The 16019-nt window shown below is 41.5% G+C and overlaps 1 protein-coding gene across 2 annotated transcripts in view; it reads right to left on the bottom strand.

The window, feature by feature from the left end:
• Window positions 1-16019, bottom strand: part of cpne5b (copine Vb) — a 95328-nt gene that overhangs the window by 33325 nt on the left and 45984 nt on the right. For both annotated transcript variants that reach the window (XM_053867946.1, XM_053867948.1), the window contains one exon: window positions 132-195. In XM_053867946.1, the coding sequence (XP_053723921.1) occupies window positions 132-195 (64 nt within the window). The remainder of the gene's footprint in view (window positions 1-131; window positions 196-16019) is intronic.

Raw genomic sequence — 16019 nt, 5'->3', positions numbered from 1 at the left:
CACCTCAAATATGTCTTCACGCCATTTTGCTGCTCCAAACCTCCATCAAACCATTTATGTGCTAAATCTCCGACAGCAACAGATGGTTGTGTGTTAGAGTCCAAATGAGCGACGAGAGGTTTAGTACTCACCCGACAATTGCTCAGCTCCTCCGCAGTCAGAATGATGGTCCCACATTTCTTCCCTGGGATGCCACTACGGAGAAATGAGAGCAAAAACAGAAAATAAACACACAAATGAGTCCAACTGGAATTGTTGTTGATCATCATGATCATTTGGACCTAATTATTACAGTAGATATCTAATGATGTTTAGGTCCAAACGTTTACTTCCTTTTGATTTCATATAATGTGAGCCGAGTTTAATCACTGTGTGATAGACTATAATAGTTTAACTAAATGATCTTGCATTTCCCTCAAATATACGATTTCTGCCATAAAGGAAGTCAAGTGAAACACCATGGCCCAAGCAGCAAGTCAGTTTCTCAAGGACAGGAGGATACTGCACTGCCTATGGGAAATCGAAACCTCAACTTTGCAGTCTGGTACCAAACACCCGGTCTTGAGGATGATATCGGGGTTTGCTTGTAAAGGTTAGAAACAACTTTCAAAGGTTGCATTTGGGGATACATTTGCTCATCTCTCAAGGAAATTGAGGCCAGAGTGGTAAAATAGTTCAAAGCGGACGTGACTTAACATTCGGTGTAACAAGAAGACACTTGTTATTTGCCGATATTTTTGAAGTTTCCCATGAAACTCTGCAATGCAGTTTTTGCAAAGTTCCTAAAGTTTGGCTATTTACATGCAAACCAAGAGGAATTATGTGTTTAAAACACAGTCAGAACATAGGAGAAATAGCACTCAGAGAAAACCACCACCAAGCCATTTCAGTCCACCCCAAACACAACGCACCAATGACAAAGCAGGGTTTCCACCAGGAGCAGCACCGGCTGCAGGACGCTGACAATAAAGAAGTAATGGAGAAACAATGAATCAGAGGGTAAAGTAGTTTTGAAATAAAGTTTTTAATTATGCGAAGTAAATCTCTCTCCAATCTGCAGCGGTCCGTCTCTTCACATGTCCGGCCAGAATGTGTGACTTGAGTTCCCTGAGCAACGGGCTTCTCTGTCTCTTTCGGGATTTTTCTGTGGGCAGAACGAAAATATTCCTCCATGATGTGTTTTGTTATCAGCCAGTTTTTGATGTTTCTGCTTTGTTTAAATAGTCACGTGAAATCTCATCATCAAAAAGAGATCATTTTTCTGAAAGCGTGGCAGCTCTCATTTAAGCTGAGGTGGAAACACTGCAAAGCATTCGCCCATCTGGATCCAGATAGTGATCAGAATCACTCCCAAAATTGAATCATCTTTTGCTGTTTTTGGGTGGGGAAATTACTGTTTATTATATATTATTATTTATACTATTAACTATTAACTACTAACTATTAACTATTAACTATATACTAGACAAACCAACATTGTGGAACCTATTACCTATAACATGTGACAATGAAACCAGCGAAAGGTGCTCCCATGTGACTGCCGGGACCCGGGATCCTCCAGGGAGCTATTTCAACGCACGCTGACACTAGCATTGCCAAGGAGTAAAACGCATACATACTGCATGTACACTGAGTCACATACACGCAGCATATAAAAGAAAAATTTCTGGATCTGCATGGTGATGTGGATCACTCCTAAAATGTAATCATTTTGTCCTTGTCCCAGTTCGGATATTTTCTCAAAATGTTGTCCAAATCTGTCCTTAACTTTTCAAGTTATTTCGTTGAAAACATAACTCCTTGACACAGGAAATTAGAATTGAAAATCGGAACCTGCGACTGCGCTTTGACCATAGTGTTACCGTCGCATGAGGCCCACCTTACAGCCAGTTGGGGGCGTTTTAGAGCATCACTGGATTTGGTGAGAGGGCACAGGTTGGGTCTGCTCCATACGACCAGTGGAAGATTTTTGGAGATTGAAGTGCATGAAGCTGGCGTTGTTTGCCTTCATGTCCCGTTTTTACCAACTTTTTTAACAGTAACCATGTTGACCAAACTCATCGGCTGAACTGTGTCCCGCACAAAATGGATGTTCAACTTAAAAAGGCCGTGCAGGAAGGGAACGACTGATCAAGCACCTTGTTTGACTGTGACTCTAAATGCAAATGACTCTTGTTCTGTATTAAGTAAACGGTTTCGCTGTTTTAATTAAGCCGGAACAAATTCATGACGACGCAGCGCTGTTTTCTTGTCTGTCCACATCGATTGTACACAAATTTTAATTAAGTAACAGCCATCTATAGACGCCGAGGAGAGAAAAGCGTTCAGCCAGGGTTGAAGGTGAAAGGTGGTTTAAGTGGCTGCAGTGTACATAGATGCCGACGTGAAACTGGAAATTAGCAAGGACATGTTAAACCAGTCCTCAGGAATATAGTTTCAATCCTGTGTGTGACAGTGTTCTTTTTTTTTTTTTTTTAAACCAAGTTTTTGGCCACAAACTGACTTCAATATTGGGCCCTCTAAATAAGCAGTCCACCCTGTTATTATTCATAACCAAATCCATCGAGCAAAAGGAGGGAGAACATTCCCCAGATATTGAAACAATTAGAGGATTTTTTTTCAATAATTCATAAAAATATTTTTTAAAAAGTGTATTTCACAATACGTTCAAAAGTTATGAGATCAGATTACATTCGATATTTATTTATATTATATTATATTATTATATTTATTTACTTTATTAGTCCCACAGTGGGGAAATTCAATGAGTCACAGCAGCCATTGACAGCAAAGACACAAAAAATACCCAAGACATAAAAGATACACAACAAACATCAAAGACGTCCATAAAGCATCGGCATACATGAAAACAAAACAGTGTAGTCACAAGCTATCAATAACAACAGGAGACAAATCATGCATAAAATATAAGGGATGTGTACGTAAATAGTACATAAACAGATGATAATGGATACATGAGACAGACAAGATACCATTTTTTCCAAAACGAGTAGTGCACCAGTACTTTGCATTTGAGTATTCACTGATACCAATACTGGGTACTTACGCCATTATACATATAGTTACCAGTACCTCAATATGTTTTTCTTGTACATCGGTTATGCCCACGTTTTATTGCAGTACAAATGGCAAAAATCCGCCGTAAAGTATTTTTGTGGTATCGGTGGCCAATCTATGAGTACAAATACAAGTACTCTAGCCCGGTATCAGACCGATACCCGACACAGGGATCGAAAAGATCAAATTCCCCAAGCTTTTTCGTTGTGTAACCAAACAAGAGAAGTTCTTGTTTGAGTCTCTGATGGACGGCAGAACTTCTTTCCCTCACCTCCGAGAATTCAAGCACAGTGCCGAGATAACTAATTCTGACACCTTGTACTTGTTCGTACGGTCACTACCAAAAGCTTGTGACCACAGGTGAAAGCATTAATATAGACTGACCTTTGCCTTTTGGCTTAGCTCTGGTTTTAACCTCAAGGCGACACATAAGTGAAGACCGTACAACTCCTACTGTCGCCGTCCTTCTCTCACTCCTGAACACTCACTCTGCCAAGTTTTTCTTTGTGTAAAAATCCCATTACAGATGGTCAGTGTTACATGGCATCAGACTCTTAAAGTTCTTCAGCTACTAATCAGGAGTGAAAGCACAATGTGACAAAGCCACTCTCCCAGACGTGCAAAGCATCCGCTGCTTTCATCCACTGGATCTGGGCTGTGCTGAGAATTATACCGGCTAATTGGCTCATTCATCAGCTTAGTGTCAAAGAAGAAAGATGTAACTAATTATTCTTAAAGTTTTCGAGCACTGTGTTAGATGAACTCCCTGATTTACGACTCACCAGAGATACGCAGCAGTTAGATTCTGTTGGTCGAACAAAGAGGTCATCGTGTGACACCTTGTGGGAATAATCTGACTATTGAATTAATTTCGTAAGTCCAAGGCATGGAGTAGAACCACTGCTCCTCTTGTCAGCGAGTCTCCCGGGAGCTCCCTAGCAAGGTTCCGTCGAAGCTGCGCGCGTGCACAGTTGCGCACTGCCGATACGTTCTCAGTGCGCAAAAATATCTACTCTGCGCAACCAAAATCATTCCGGAATTGAATGGAAATTACCGAAATTCCCAGACATAAAGCCTTGTGACATTAAACCAATAAAATGTAAGCGCTCACTGTGCTGTTCGACCGTGTGTATCCTTCCCGGCCGGCAGTTTTACCAGTGGAGCTTGAGATCACCGTCCACCGAGTGACATCGCTACATACACAATGGAAGGAACAGAAACTAGAAGAGCTATTTGAAGTGAACTATTGGAGCTGGCTGATGTATAAAAGTTGATTTCTCTTAATTACATTATGATTCGGTTGAACAAATATGTAAAGAAAAAGATCTATACAATTCAACAGACAGTTGAAAGTACGTATTTGTATTTCTACCTCTTTTACTTTTCATACGTTCCAGTCCTCAATGTGAACTATTCAAATTGTAAATAATTTTCCAGAATATTTTTAAAACACTATTATAAACTATTACAGCAGTCACCACAGCCGACAACGACAGATTGCTCACAGATTGCTCACAGTGGTGCAGCTGTGCGTTTGCTCAGACGCATGAAAGATGAGAGGGAACATTGCTCCCTAGTGAGGTGGGCCGAGTCCACTTCCTCTAGTCAGACTAGTGTTTATCAACAACCCACCTAAGTTAAAGGCAGCTTCAGTATTCGACGTCACAACTGCAAAGGCAAAGATTTTTCTAAGAAACACTGCAGCAAAACACCACACGAAAGAGTTGGTTCCACCCTCCAGATGACAGAGAGCACTTCAGATTAAACAGTCGTCTGCCCGCCCTTGTGTCTGATCAGAGACTCGACATGTGAGAGATCACACCTGAGCAAGTCGTGGTGGCTTTGATGAACCTGCTCCTCAGGCGGCTGACGCGGTTAATACTGAGGAGCAAAACACTTCACCTTTACATCATTTTCAGTGGACTGAAAATGGAGTGCTGATGTCACTGGCCTGCACTGTAGGCAGTGGTCGTCGACTTCACATGCAAGATCAAAAATATCCGAGTATTGAGGGAGAATCAAAGAATGGGATCTTTTGACTTGAATATTAATTAAAAGTTGGGTGTCAGCTGAAAAATATTTTACATGTTTGCTGGAGCAAAGGTTTCAAGTCTATTCCGGTGAAGTGAAGCAGCACTGACGTGTAAGGTCAAAATATCAGAGAAAGTGTTTTCCAGCTGTGAGGATAAGTGCTTCCCCTTTTGTGGAGGAGTGTGTGTATGTGTGTGTCTCGGCCCTTTGATCCATATAAAAAGACTCCCATCAATCTCCAGGTAAGGAAACTATCTCGGCCTCATGCTTGACTGACTCACAAGTGTTTTTTTTTTTGGTTTTTTATCGCCTAAGATCTAACACATTTAGACACTTGGCACCCCATCACCCTCTGCTCAAAGCTCAACACGAGAAAAAACACAAGCTGTATGTCCTCTAATTTTTAAGGTTTATTTTCCTCCTGTGCTCTTTTTCTTCGCCTTGGTTTTTGTTGTTTTTCTCCTAGTACCACCGACTGCTTTTCATGAATACAATGTGACTTTTACCTGGTTTGGCATGCACATATGGTTTAGTTCTATTTCTGCAACTCCTTTCAGGTGCTGGTGCCGGACTCTGTTTGGACTCTCTCCGTGCGTCAGGACTTTGGATTGTGAGTTGTCAGAAAAGTTTGTTCATTCTTTACTTTAAGCCAGAGTCTGTTCCCCTTCTCCTGAGTTATTGTCATACTCTGCTGCTGCACTTTCCTTTTAAAGGTCTGACGTCCTTTTTGCGAGTGTTTTTGCTCTCAACTTCACAGAGGCGAAGTCAGACTTTCAACACAGCTGCACTATCTCTTCCGATCGCCTGCTGTCCTCTCCATGCTGTCTGATGTTTGGTTTGCCCGGAACCCCTATTTCCATTTTAACCATATTTTGGTCTCTGTTTTTTTAATAATTCTCCTAAACCAGCCTGCTTGCTTATGTTTCTGTTGAAGCTGTTTAGAGTGGGTCAACATCCATGGTTCTCATCAGCGTCACACCCCCTGTGCTGAGAATAAATCCTGGTGAGAACCCTGACATCTATTATTTGGGGCTTCTCCAAATGTTGTTCACAGGAATATTGAATGATCTTGGTTGCAGTTCCTCAGATTTTGTAAATAAATCACCATATTTCCATTTGATTTCTTTCCACTTTTGGGTCTTGAGAGTGGAAAGAAAGTTCCTACTGTAAACACAGATTGCTAGAAAAGCAAACAGAGAGCACAGATTTAGGACATCATTGTTCTGCTCTATATACTGTTTATGCTAGCAAGAGTGATGCAGCTGACCATTGAAATAGAGTGACAAATTCTTAAACCCATTTATGGATCCTGATGGGAATACAAAATGTTTCCTATTATTCGTTTTCACATCATTGAAATCCATTCATTCGGTGACTTCTTAGTCCCTTAATAACCTGCCATCTTTATCCGAAGTGAGAACATCTCTGCATCTTATATGGCAGATGGAGGGATAACAGACACGAGATGGATCAAGAGTCAGAGCCGGTTTGCGCTACAGTGGATTAGAAAGTGCTGAGCTGGACCACGTAGCTCACTATTTCAGATGAGTTTGCTTCCCGATGGCCATGAAATTTGGGTCACGACCAAAAGGACCGGATGAAGGACTCAGAAGACAGAAATACTCCACTAACTCTCCGCACAGTTGAGAGGGTTCCAGCATCTTTCAAGTATTACCGACTTTTGGGCTGCTCCTGTCAGAGCTTTAACAGGCACGTGGACACAGACCAGAGGGGAGACCCAGAAGCAGATGGTGAGCTTCATTTCCTCCCGTGGCTTTGCTACTTCTCAGGATCTCTTCGTCATAGCTGGCAGAGGCCGCACAGAAATCCTGGGGGTCTCGAATGATGCACTAGACGGACTGAGATAGATGATGATAGTCCATTTGAGTCCAACCCAGATCTCACGTTTATGTCTGTTATAGCACTCAACCCCTTGGTTCTGATGTATCATCCCATTTGTTTGCACATTTTAGAAGCATATTAAAATGTGGCTGACATTTTTGAATACACTTGAGGGTCAAAAAGACAGCATACATTTGGAGGTCGCTTTTATAAGAAGCTGCAACATGTCAAAGCAAATTCACATGCATAACAAAGTCTTTCTGTGCAACTGAATAATGGTTCAAAGAGCCACAGGAGAGCGTTTGAACCACCGACTTGAACAAAGAATTGACAGCGAGCGTTTAAGGGCTTGCTCACATAAACACGCCTACACGGGTGGGAGGGGAAATTTGAGCGTAATGACTGGGATCTCGGAAAAAAAACATCAAAAACTGCTGGAAATAAACAAGTGATCCACTTTGTCTGGGGAGCTCACTGCGAACAAATGCAGCGACTGAATCTTAAAATCTAAACTGACAGATGAAACAAGAGAATCACATCTTTCAGGTTTTTATTCTTCTTCCTTCAGCAGTACAGTCAGCAGTGTCACTCTCGTCCACCTTAACCTGGAAAGAGGACGATCGCTTCTCCACAAAAACCTTTTCTGACTCCTCCCTCATCTACATTCTTTTAAAATCTCCACTATTTCTTCCTCCATCATCAAATCAACTCCAAACATCTCCGCATGACATACTTATTTCTGATCTTATCCTTTCTTAGTCACTCCCAGTGAAAATGAAAACCTCAGCGTCTTCATCTGTGGAGACATCTGGTGGCTCTCTGCACTGAATTACAATGGATGTCAGTTGCTATTCATGAGCCCGTGCGCTGCTCTCCTGCTCACTGAAACGCACAGCCGATGGAGGGGCTTCAAACCGACACATTAAGCATTGAACGAAAACAGTGATATCTTATGCCTTACCAATCCCAAACCCTCCATCTTTTCTTTGACGTGACACACTGCCCATGGCATCAGGATATGCCAAGGTAGACGGATCAGACTGCCAACCACCGTAACATATGTCACTCCTGGTCTATGTAGGGTTCCATGAATGTTTTCAGTTCTGGTCTCATGATGAAAGTCTGTAGCTTTAACACTCTTAACACAAGCTAAAGCATAATGGGGCCCCTTTCAATCTGGCCTTGTCCAATCCTAGTTCCAAGGTCACCACCAACAGGGTGATAAAAGCCCCAAAATATATACAATACAATAGGTGCGTTTGAGATGATTCAAGGTTATTTCATAATTTATTCAAGACCACGGGCGAATCAAAGAGAAGCTTCACGAAAGAGCAACAAGCACTACTGTACGTAATCAGACAGCGCTGGAGGACTTCCAGAGGAGCACTTTACCGGCGAGATCTTCAAAATAGACAGGATTGATTCACAGGCCGCTCAGCTTAGGATACGACTCTCCTGGAGAAAATGAGAGGTTTGATCTGAGTCAGGAGGACAAAAGGTTGAAGAAAGTTGAGGAAGAAGAGGTGTTATCTTTCTGGAGGAAGAATTTTAGAAGAGTGAAAATGCCTTATTTCTTCTCCTTGTCTGAGACCAGCTGAAAATGAGCATTTGTTAAGTATATTTTCTGGCTGGAGTCTGTGTTTTTAATATCTTTTCACAACATACAATGGCCTCCCAAATGGGAGGTGAAGGTCCTTACTTCACTGCACTAAACTACCTAACTGCAGAGCATCTGAGCACAGCTCTCGTGTTGGAACTTCATCAGTTTGTTGTATCAACAGACCCACACATGTGGGACACAGGTAATTTAGCAGCACCTCATTATGTTCGAAGACTCAAACAACCCTCGACTGTAATGGTGCCAAACTCAATCACACAGAAGGTTCCAAAGTTGGGGCCCAGATGGAATATGGTTTTGATGCACTAAACAGTTAGTGAACAGTGAAACTAGAGGGAATCCCACTTGTATTTGTCTTTTGATTCTTGGCAACAAGGTGTTTTCCTGAAAGAAAGTACGTATGAATCTCTGATCTCTGTGTTTAAAATGTTAGTGCACCATCAATTTTCTTCTCAGTAAAACTAACTTTCATCAATTCTATCAATTTTCTGGGTGTAACTTTGTAAATAATGGAATTGAAATGTGATGTGGTTGTGTAGTTTGTGGATAGTCTACACTTTAAGTTACGATTTAAGCCAGACAGATGAGTTACTGATGTAGTCGTTGTGAGTGACTATGAAGGTGAGTTTGGCAGCTCCTTCAGAGATGGAAGTAGGAAAGCCAAATAGTTTGGACACGAGCAGAGAAGAGACAGTGGACATGTTAAGACAGACAAGGTTACAGATAAGCATCTAAAGGAGAAGAGGAAGTTCATGGATACAATAAAAGCGGATATGAAGGTTTGTCTTTAAGGTGCAAACACGTATCTGCCCTCCCAGCTTTCCTTAACCTCTCGAGACCAAAGTTGTTGTCTGCATTTTTATTTTCTCCACGTGTCCTTCCTAGAGATATAATAACTAAAATTTGCCTTTGTAGACAATGTGTTTTAATTAAATTTTATTGTAACTTTTGAGTCAATATATTTATATGCGTTGGCATGTTGTTTTTAATCTGCACTGCACCGCACGCACCAGCTGGTCAGGCGCATTATTGCATTATACAAGTGCAAGTGAAACACATTACTGTCACTCTAACAGGTGACAGCAGAACTGGAGAACGGGGAGGGGGCGCCCCAAGCGCTGCAAGGCTTCAGGGGACAGGTCGCCTCTGTGTCGATTGAGGGGGAGACATACGGGGATCCGTATAGCGCACAATGACACTACACTTCAGATTACCCAACCACTCATTCGTGTTACTATAAACACAAACATTCCACTGCTGCATGTGTTTGAATTGTGTAACGTGGGCTAATAGAAGCAAATAAAAAGACAAGGTAGGTCACCTGGATATGTTTGTGTTTATAATATATAACGGTTTTAGTAACAAGAAGTACAGTGGTACCTCGGTTCTCGACCACAATCCGTTCCAGACGGCCGTTCGAGAAGCGATTTGTTCGAAATCTAAATCATTTTTTTCCCATTACAATGAAAAGAAAGAATGCGTTCCAAGCCTTAAAATAGTCTTTTGTAGGAGTGAATGTAGAGTGTCTGCTGCAGGTGGCTGTTCCTCTATGTGTGTGGCCGCTGCATGTGGGAGGGGTTGCCGAGTGAGTGAGGTCTCTCCAGAAGTGAAGAGGTGCCCGGTGCGTGTCCAGCTCTGAATGTGCGCTTCTGTGCAGTTTGGCTGTGACAAAGTCATAAACCAAGTCACGCTCTGTCCCAGACTCGCCTCATCCCTGTCCCAGCTCCAGCCCACAACAGGACATCAAACCCTGGAGTGGAGGTGTGGAGAGCGAGCACCTCCCCTGTGACACTCTACCACGGTCCAGTGTGGAGACAGGAAAGGTTTTACACCTCAAAATGTAGAAAAAACAGTCAGTAAATGTAGCTAACGGGACACGTTTGCATACAGAGGCTGCGTTATACACAATAACAAAGCGCGTCGTGGGTCAGCTGATTGGTCCGCGCATGTTTCTTCCGGCTTTTTTCTGGGGAGTTCTGGATTTTCATTCGAAATCCGAAGCAAAAAAAATCTCGAAATTTTTGTTCGAACTCCGATTTGTTCGAATTCCAGGACGTTCGAAAACCAAGGTATCACTGTACATAGAAAGAAGAGTGAATGTATTTGGGGGTTTTTTTTTGTGGAGGGGAAGGGTGAAGTGATGTGTGAAAAATAAAACTCAAGCATCTTGGTGCATAAAGTACAAGAACTATCCTTGCTTCGGGAAGTCAACACTGAAGAGGACACAAGTAAACAGTCTGAATTCAATCTAATGATGCAAGAGCATCTTCGACATCTTGGGGCCAACTTTTGGTTTAATCTTTCACTAAAGCATCTCAGAGACACTCTTCACTGTAGAGTTAATGTATATCAGCCATATGAAGTCATCCACTGTATCCACTGTAATGTTGGGCAGTTTGCATTATTCATATCATTATTGCTTTTGCAACTGTGGGTGGCATCGCCGGATATTAGACCACAGGGTTCCTCTTGATTACAAAAGAATATATAATAAAAAAAACATCGTTTCACTTTCATCTAATAATAAAACAAATTGAATACAGTGAGCTGTCATCACCTGCAGCTGGGTTCTTGCAGAGGCTTTCTGACAGCTAATTATCGCGCTGTGAACATCTTGTTCTTATTAGAACTCTGGAGTTGAGGTGCTGTTCCAGTGGACGACCAACGGTGACCCCATTACAATGAACCTATGTGATCAGTACTGCAGCCTGTATCAGAAGACTGGATTTCCCTTTCAGCACGGTTTTGCATCACCAGGAGAGATTCACTTTGATGTAACCTTAACACCGAGCCGCACATTCCGCCTGCTACTTAACTAAACTATAATATATTTAGTGTCTGGGTGAGCTACTGAATGAGCGGTGCATTCATTATTAACTGTGCTGACAAATCCAGAATGCAGAACAGTGACAGTAGCAGGTCACAGAGCAGTGACATGTTCGGTCAAGAGAATGGGACTCTTTTAGATGATGTTTAGATGATGATGATGTTTATCAGGCGCTGAGAATCCTCACAGCCGCTCACTTGTTTTGAGTGAAGCTTACTGGCGCGGCTCCTTATTTCCTATTTCCTGGGATCTGCATCTCCAGCATCCTTTGTCCAGACCCGAGCCACATTTTCCAAGGCAAATATGGCAGCCACAAATAAAGGGCCATAAATTCAAAAGGAGGAAGAGAGAGTTATTACCAACACTTGCTGCGAAACATCCCGCCAATACCTCCGTCTCATGGTGGAAAGCACAATTTGATTACTGAGAAAAGTTCAATATCCAGAGGAATTACATTCATGCAGCATAAATCTGCAACTAACAATCGTGTCTGTGTGTGAAAATTAATGTGGCTGGTGTGAGGCGCAGAGGCTCATGAAGCCCTTTCATATTGAGGGGGCTGGGTTCAGTGGGCGCAGACATAAAGTTAATGTTCCTGCTTTTATTCATGATAGTGGCACCAGCGGTTTTACGGGCAGAAAATGACTTTCCCCCATATTATTTAGATTTCACAAGCCAAACACGCCACATGCAGCTTTGTGCTTTTTGGGAGGCTAAATTACAGATAAACAGAAAGAAATAGATGTCTCTTTTAATAAACTTTCAAAATGAGGAGGATATTTTAATCTTTTAAAACACACTGTCACATCCATCTTCCATTATAACAATGAGTTGTCGATCTGAGCTCACTGGATACATTTTCAAACCGGGAAACTTTGTTTGATTATTAGAGGAAAATGTAAAATGTATTCCCCACTTTTAACAGTAATATTGGGAAAAACAACTATAAAACTATTCGATAAAGTGCAGTTTTAAATGTTAACTTTGTGAAGAACCTGCAACATATTGCTGCAACTTCTGAAAATCTTCTTAATTTTGGCAACACAATTTGGGAAATTTTGCTGGGAATCAGAGTTTCTCAGTGTGTGGAGTCAGAGCTAAATCTTGATTTTTGCCTTTATCTTCGTCTTTCCGTGCGGCTAAACCAAAAGCTCTGCTGTTTCTCATATTTCATCACAGTGAGTTTGGAGAGACGCAACAGTAAAATATTCCACCAAATGAAATTCTCAATCCAGGACAGTCAATGTGTAATGTGATGTGTAAATGTACTCTCTGTGTCGTGTACTTCTCACTCCAGCCATAATTACACGTACAAACTTGACCTACATATGAGGCATGTCAAACACACTCCAGAAAAATGACTGTCAGATTTCAGTAGTCAGAATGCCTGGGCTTAATACATTAATTTGCATTGCATGCCGCCAGAACACATCAAACTGTGTGTTCTGCCCACGCTGGGTCACACACTATTAGAGAGCAGTAAAAAAGGAAGACTTCGCATGTCGTCTTGATAAACCATGTTACACCTTCATTGCACCTTTACTATTTTGAGTCAGCAACTATGGAATACTAAATGAGTCAACTAGTTGGTATGTGACCGGTACGGGTTGAGAAAGATGGCCACAAATCCGATTCTTGTGTTGTAAATAATAATTTAAAAAAATTTACGTACATTGTTGTAAACACTTAGAATGCTAAGCACTGAAAAGTGAAAAGTTTGTGTGTTCATTGCGAAATATTTTCATACTTCGGCTGGCATGTGGCAAGTGTAATTTATATAATTTTTTTTTTGCAGGGGAGGGCGAATCCTAAGACACAATAAATACCCAATAAATAAATTGAAAAAAAAAAGTTGGTACTCAAATCCATAGAAACTATTGACTGTGCTTGAAAAGTAAGAAACACTGTAAAGCAAACAGTACTGTAAAGTACATGTGTATAAGTACAAGTTACATAAAATGGCTCACATGAAACGCACTACTTATTTTTAGGGGAACACTTTCAATATATATATTTTGAGTAAAATCTATTATATAGTGTAAGGAAAATTAATTTATGTCATTTCAATCTAATTCAATTTAAACTTCTTACTTTTTCTGTAGATATATTTCAATAAATTGAGCTTAAGGTCTCTGTTGGAACGCTAGATTCACGTAAGTGGCATTTCCAATAGGGCAGAATCCTTGTATCCAGTGTACAGGGAGACAGAGGCCCTAAAGCCAAGCCAGTGAAGAACCACTGTGATAGAGGATTATGCATTTTAATTATATTTCCACTGAAGCGGTATTATTCAGGCAACAAACAAAGCTCAGGGACCAAACATGATTTCATCCCAGCCACTGTCTCTGTGACAACCACCAATATGCTCTGAAACCAAGCCTCTCAAACACAATTACTGACCTCACTAACTCTGCCAAGAGGAGAGTGAAGCATTATTTCATCGCCACCGAAGCAGACACACAAAGCCCCACCTGAGACATCCACCTCCTCAATTACCCACTGCTGAGTCCACAATGCCTCAGCCATCCGAGACCTCATTTGACTTTATTACCACAGCCACCAGAGACATGGAACCATTAATCAAATAGAAGAGGGACGGAGAGAGGAAAGTGAAAAATAAGGCGAAATGGCTGCTGGATTCTCTCCGCCAGAGACCCGGCGTTCATCAAACCTCCAGTGAAGCCCGTTCAACATCAAACAGCAGCGCCAACAGGTCCGTCTCTGGAGCATATTGGATCATATTCATAAAGAATCCAGAGTAATTACGTGGAGGAGGGGGCCTTCACAAAGGGAAAATGTCAAAACAAACAGCTGGAAACAGAAGTTCAAACAGTGATGAGCAACACTGTGGAGAAAAGATATGAAAACACGCATCATTATGACTGGCATGTCTCACCGTTCAGCGCGGTTTTCTTCTTTGCTTGTTTGTTCTCGGTCTGTTTTCTCAGCTTACAAAGACGGCGGAAAATAATTTGCGTCGTACTGTCGGGGAGTTAAATGACAGGCAGTAATCATGGTAACAATGGCAGGTAATGTGATGATTAATTTGCATTCAGTTCTTCTGCTTCTGCTTGTTGAATGTTGTTTACCAACAATGCAAATGTTTCAGCAGGAAGGAGAACAGCAGTAGGACCTGTCAGTAACTTTAACCTGATTTCATGAACTAGATTTAAACAATAGAAAGCCAGAGAGGCAAATCAATCGGCACACGAAGGGTCAGGTAGCGCCATCTATGTCTTGACTTTGGCAACTCCAAAAACAACCGACTGCTAACACGAGAGGACCCGTGGCCCTAAACTAGACATCGATCTCACATATGAGAATGTGAATTTGAAAGACACATTCTAATGCAGTGAGAGCGCTACTTTTCCACCACCATCAAAAGTCACTTTTGTGTGATGTGTAGTAGTAGTAGTAGTAGAACTCCAATGCTCGGCGCAGGCTCTCACTGGACTGTCAGGACAAGCTCTACAGGGTCAGGCTAAAAATGTCAGCTAATGCTGCTTCTACCTTTGAAGTTAAGTTCTTTTAGCATCTGCCGGAGCAGTCTGGTTCTGCTGTGACCTCATTCATGCAACGTTTGATTTGTAGTTCAAATAATTATGTATTTTCACAAGCAAATAAATTATATATTAACCAAGAAATGTCGTTGAAACTCATGATTATTTATCATTTAAAGTGAGATGCAGCTGATGTGTGATCCAGGGCACAAGGCAAAGTGGACAGGAAAATAAGTTCCTCATAGACTTCCATTTGTTTTTTTCCGATCTTAGGTCCCATGGGCCGACCGCAAGGGGCGGAGACTTAGGCTCAACATTGAACACTGAATAAAATAATCAAAACAATGTGTAAATACAAAATACAACAGTTACATTTGACAAGTGTTACAGGTTTCTAGCAAGTGACACCAGTCTGTTCACATGGTCTGGCTTTAAAGAAGAGCAGATGACGTTGCACTCCCTTTCCTTTACGGTTTGGTTAGCAATAACCGCTTCAAATCTCAACTGCAGTGGTGGGCGGTGCAGTGCAGCATTTGCAGGGCATCGGGAAAGAACGAGAACAGCCGGGGAGACAGGCTAAATAAGCATTTCATGACAATTATCATGCTTTCATAATTGTGGCAAGCAGTAATTGTGATAAAAGTTTGATCGACAGACCAGCCCTGAAAGTAACGTCAACAAACCTAGTCGGAAAAATAACACTATTATCCTTGCATCAGTTTGACAACAGTACAATAAATCACAATAGTGGCTATATTCAAGTTTTTATATCACCGTATTTAAACGAAAGCTCTTTTAATGTCTTGAAAATATTTCTGTAACAATTTCAATTCTATAAGAATTTCAAGTCCATTCAGAGTAGTGGAAACCGTGGTCATTGTGTAGTGAAAAACGTTCCTGAACAAAAGCAAACAGATGCTTTTGTTTGCTTTTGTTCAGGGATTTCTCCATGTTTGTTGTTGTTGTTATCATCCTAGCTGCCACGTGTCTAGTGCATCAGTGACATCAGTGGACCAGGAACTCCTGCACTTACAAAGGTTCCCTGTTGACTGGAGAGCAAACTGTTTAAATGCGATTAAATTATTTTAAGGTTTGTTCTTAAGCCTGTCAGTCATACATGGTT

Source organism: Synchiropus splendidus, chromosome 6, assembly GCF_027744825.2.
Source record: "Synchiropus splendidus isolate RoL2022-P1 chromosome 6, RoL_Sspl_1.0, whole genome shotgun sequence".
Classification (NCBI taxonomy): Eukaryota; Metazoa; Chordata; class Actinopteri; order Syngnathiformes; family Callionymidae; genus Synchiropus; species Synchiropus splendidus.
This window is presented reverse-complemented; position numbering and strand designations above follow the sequence as displayed.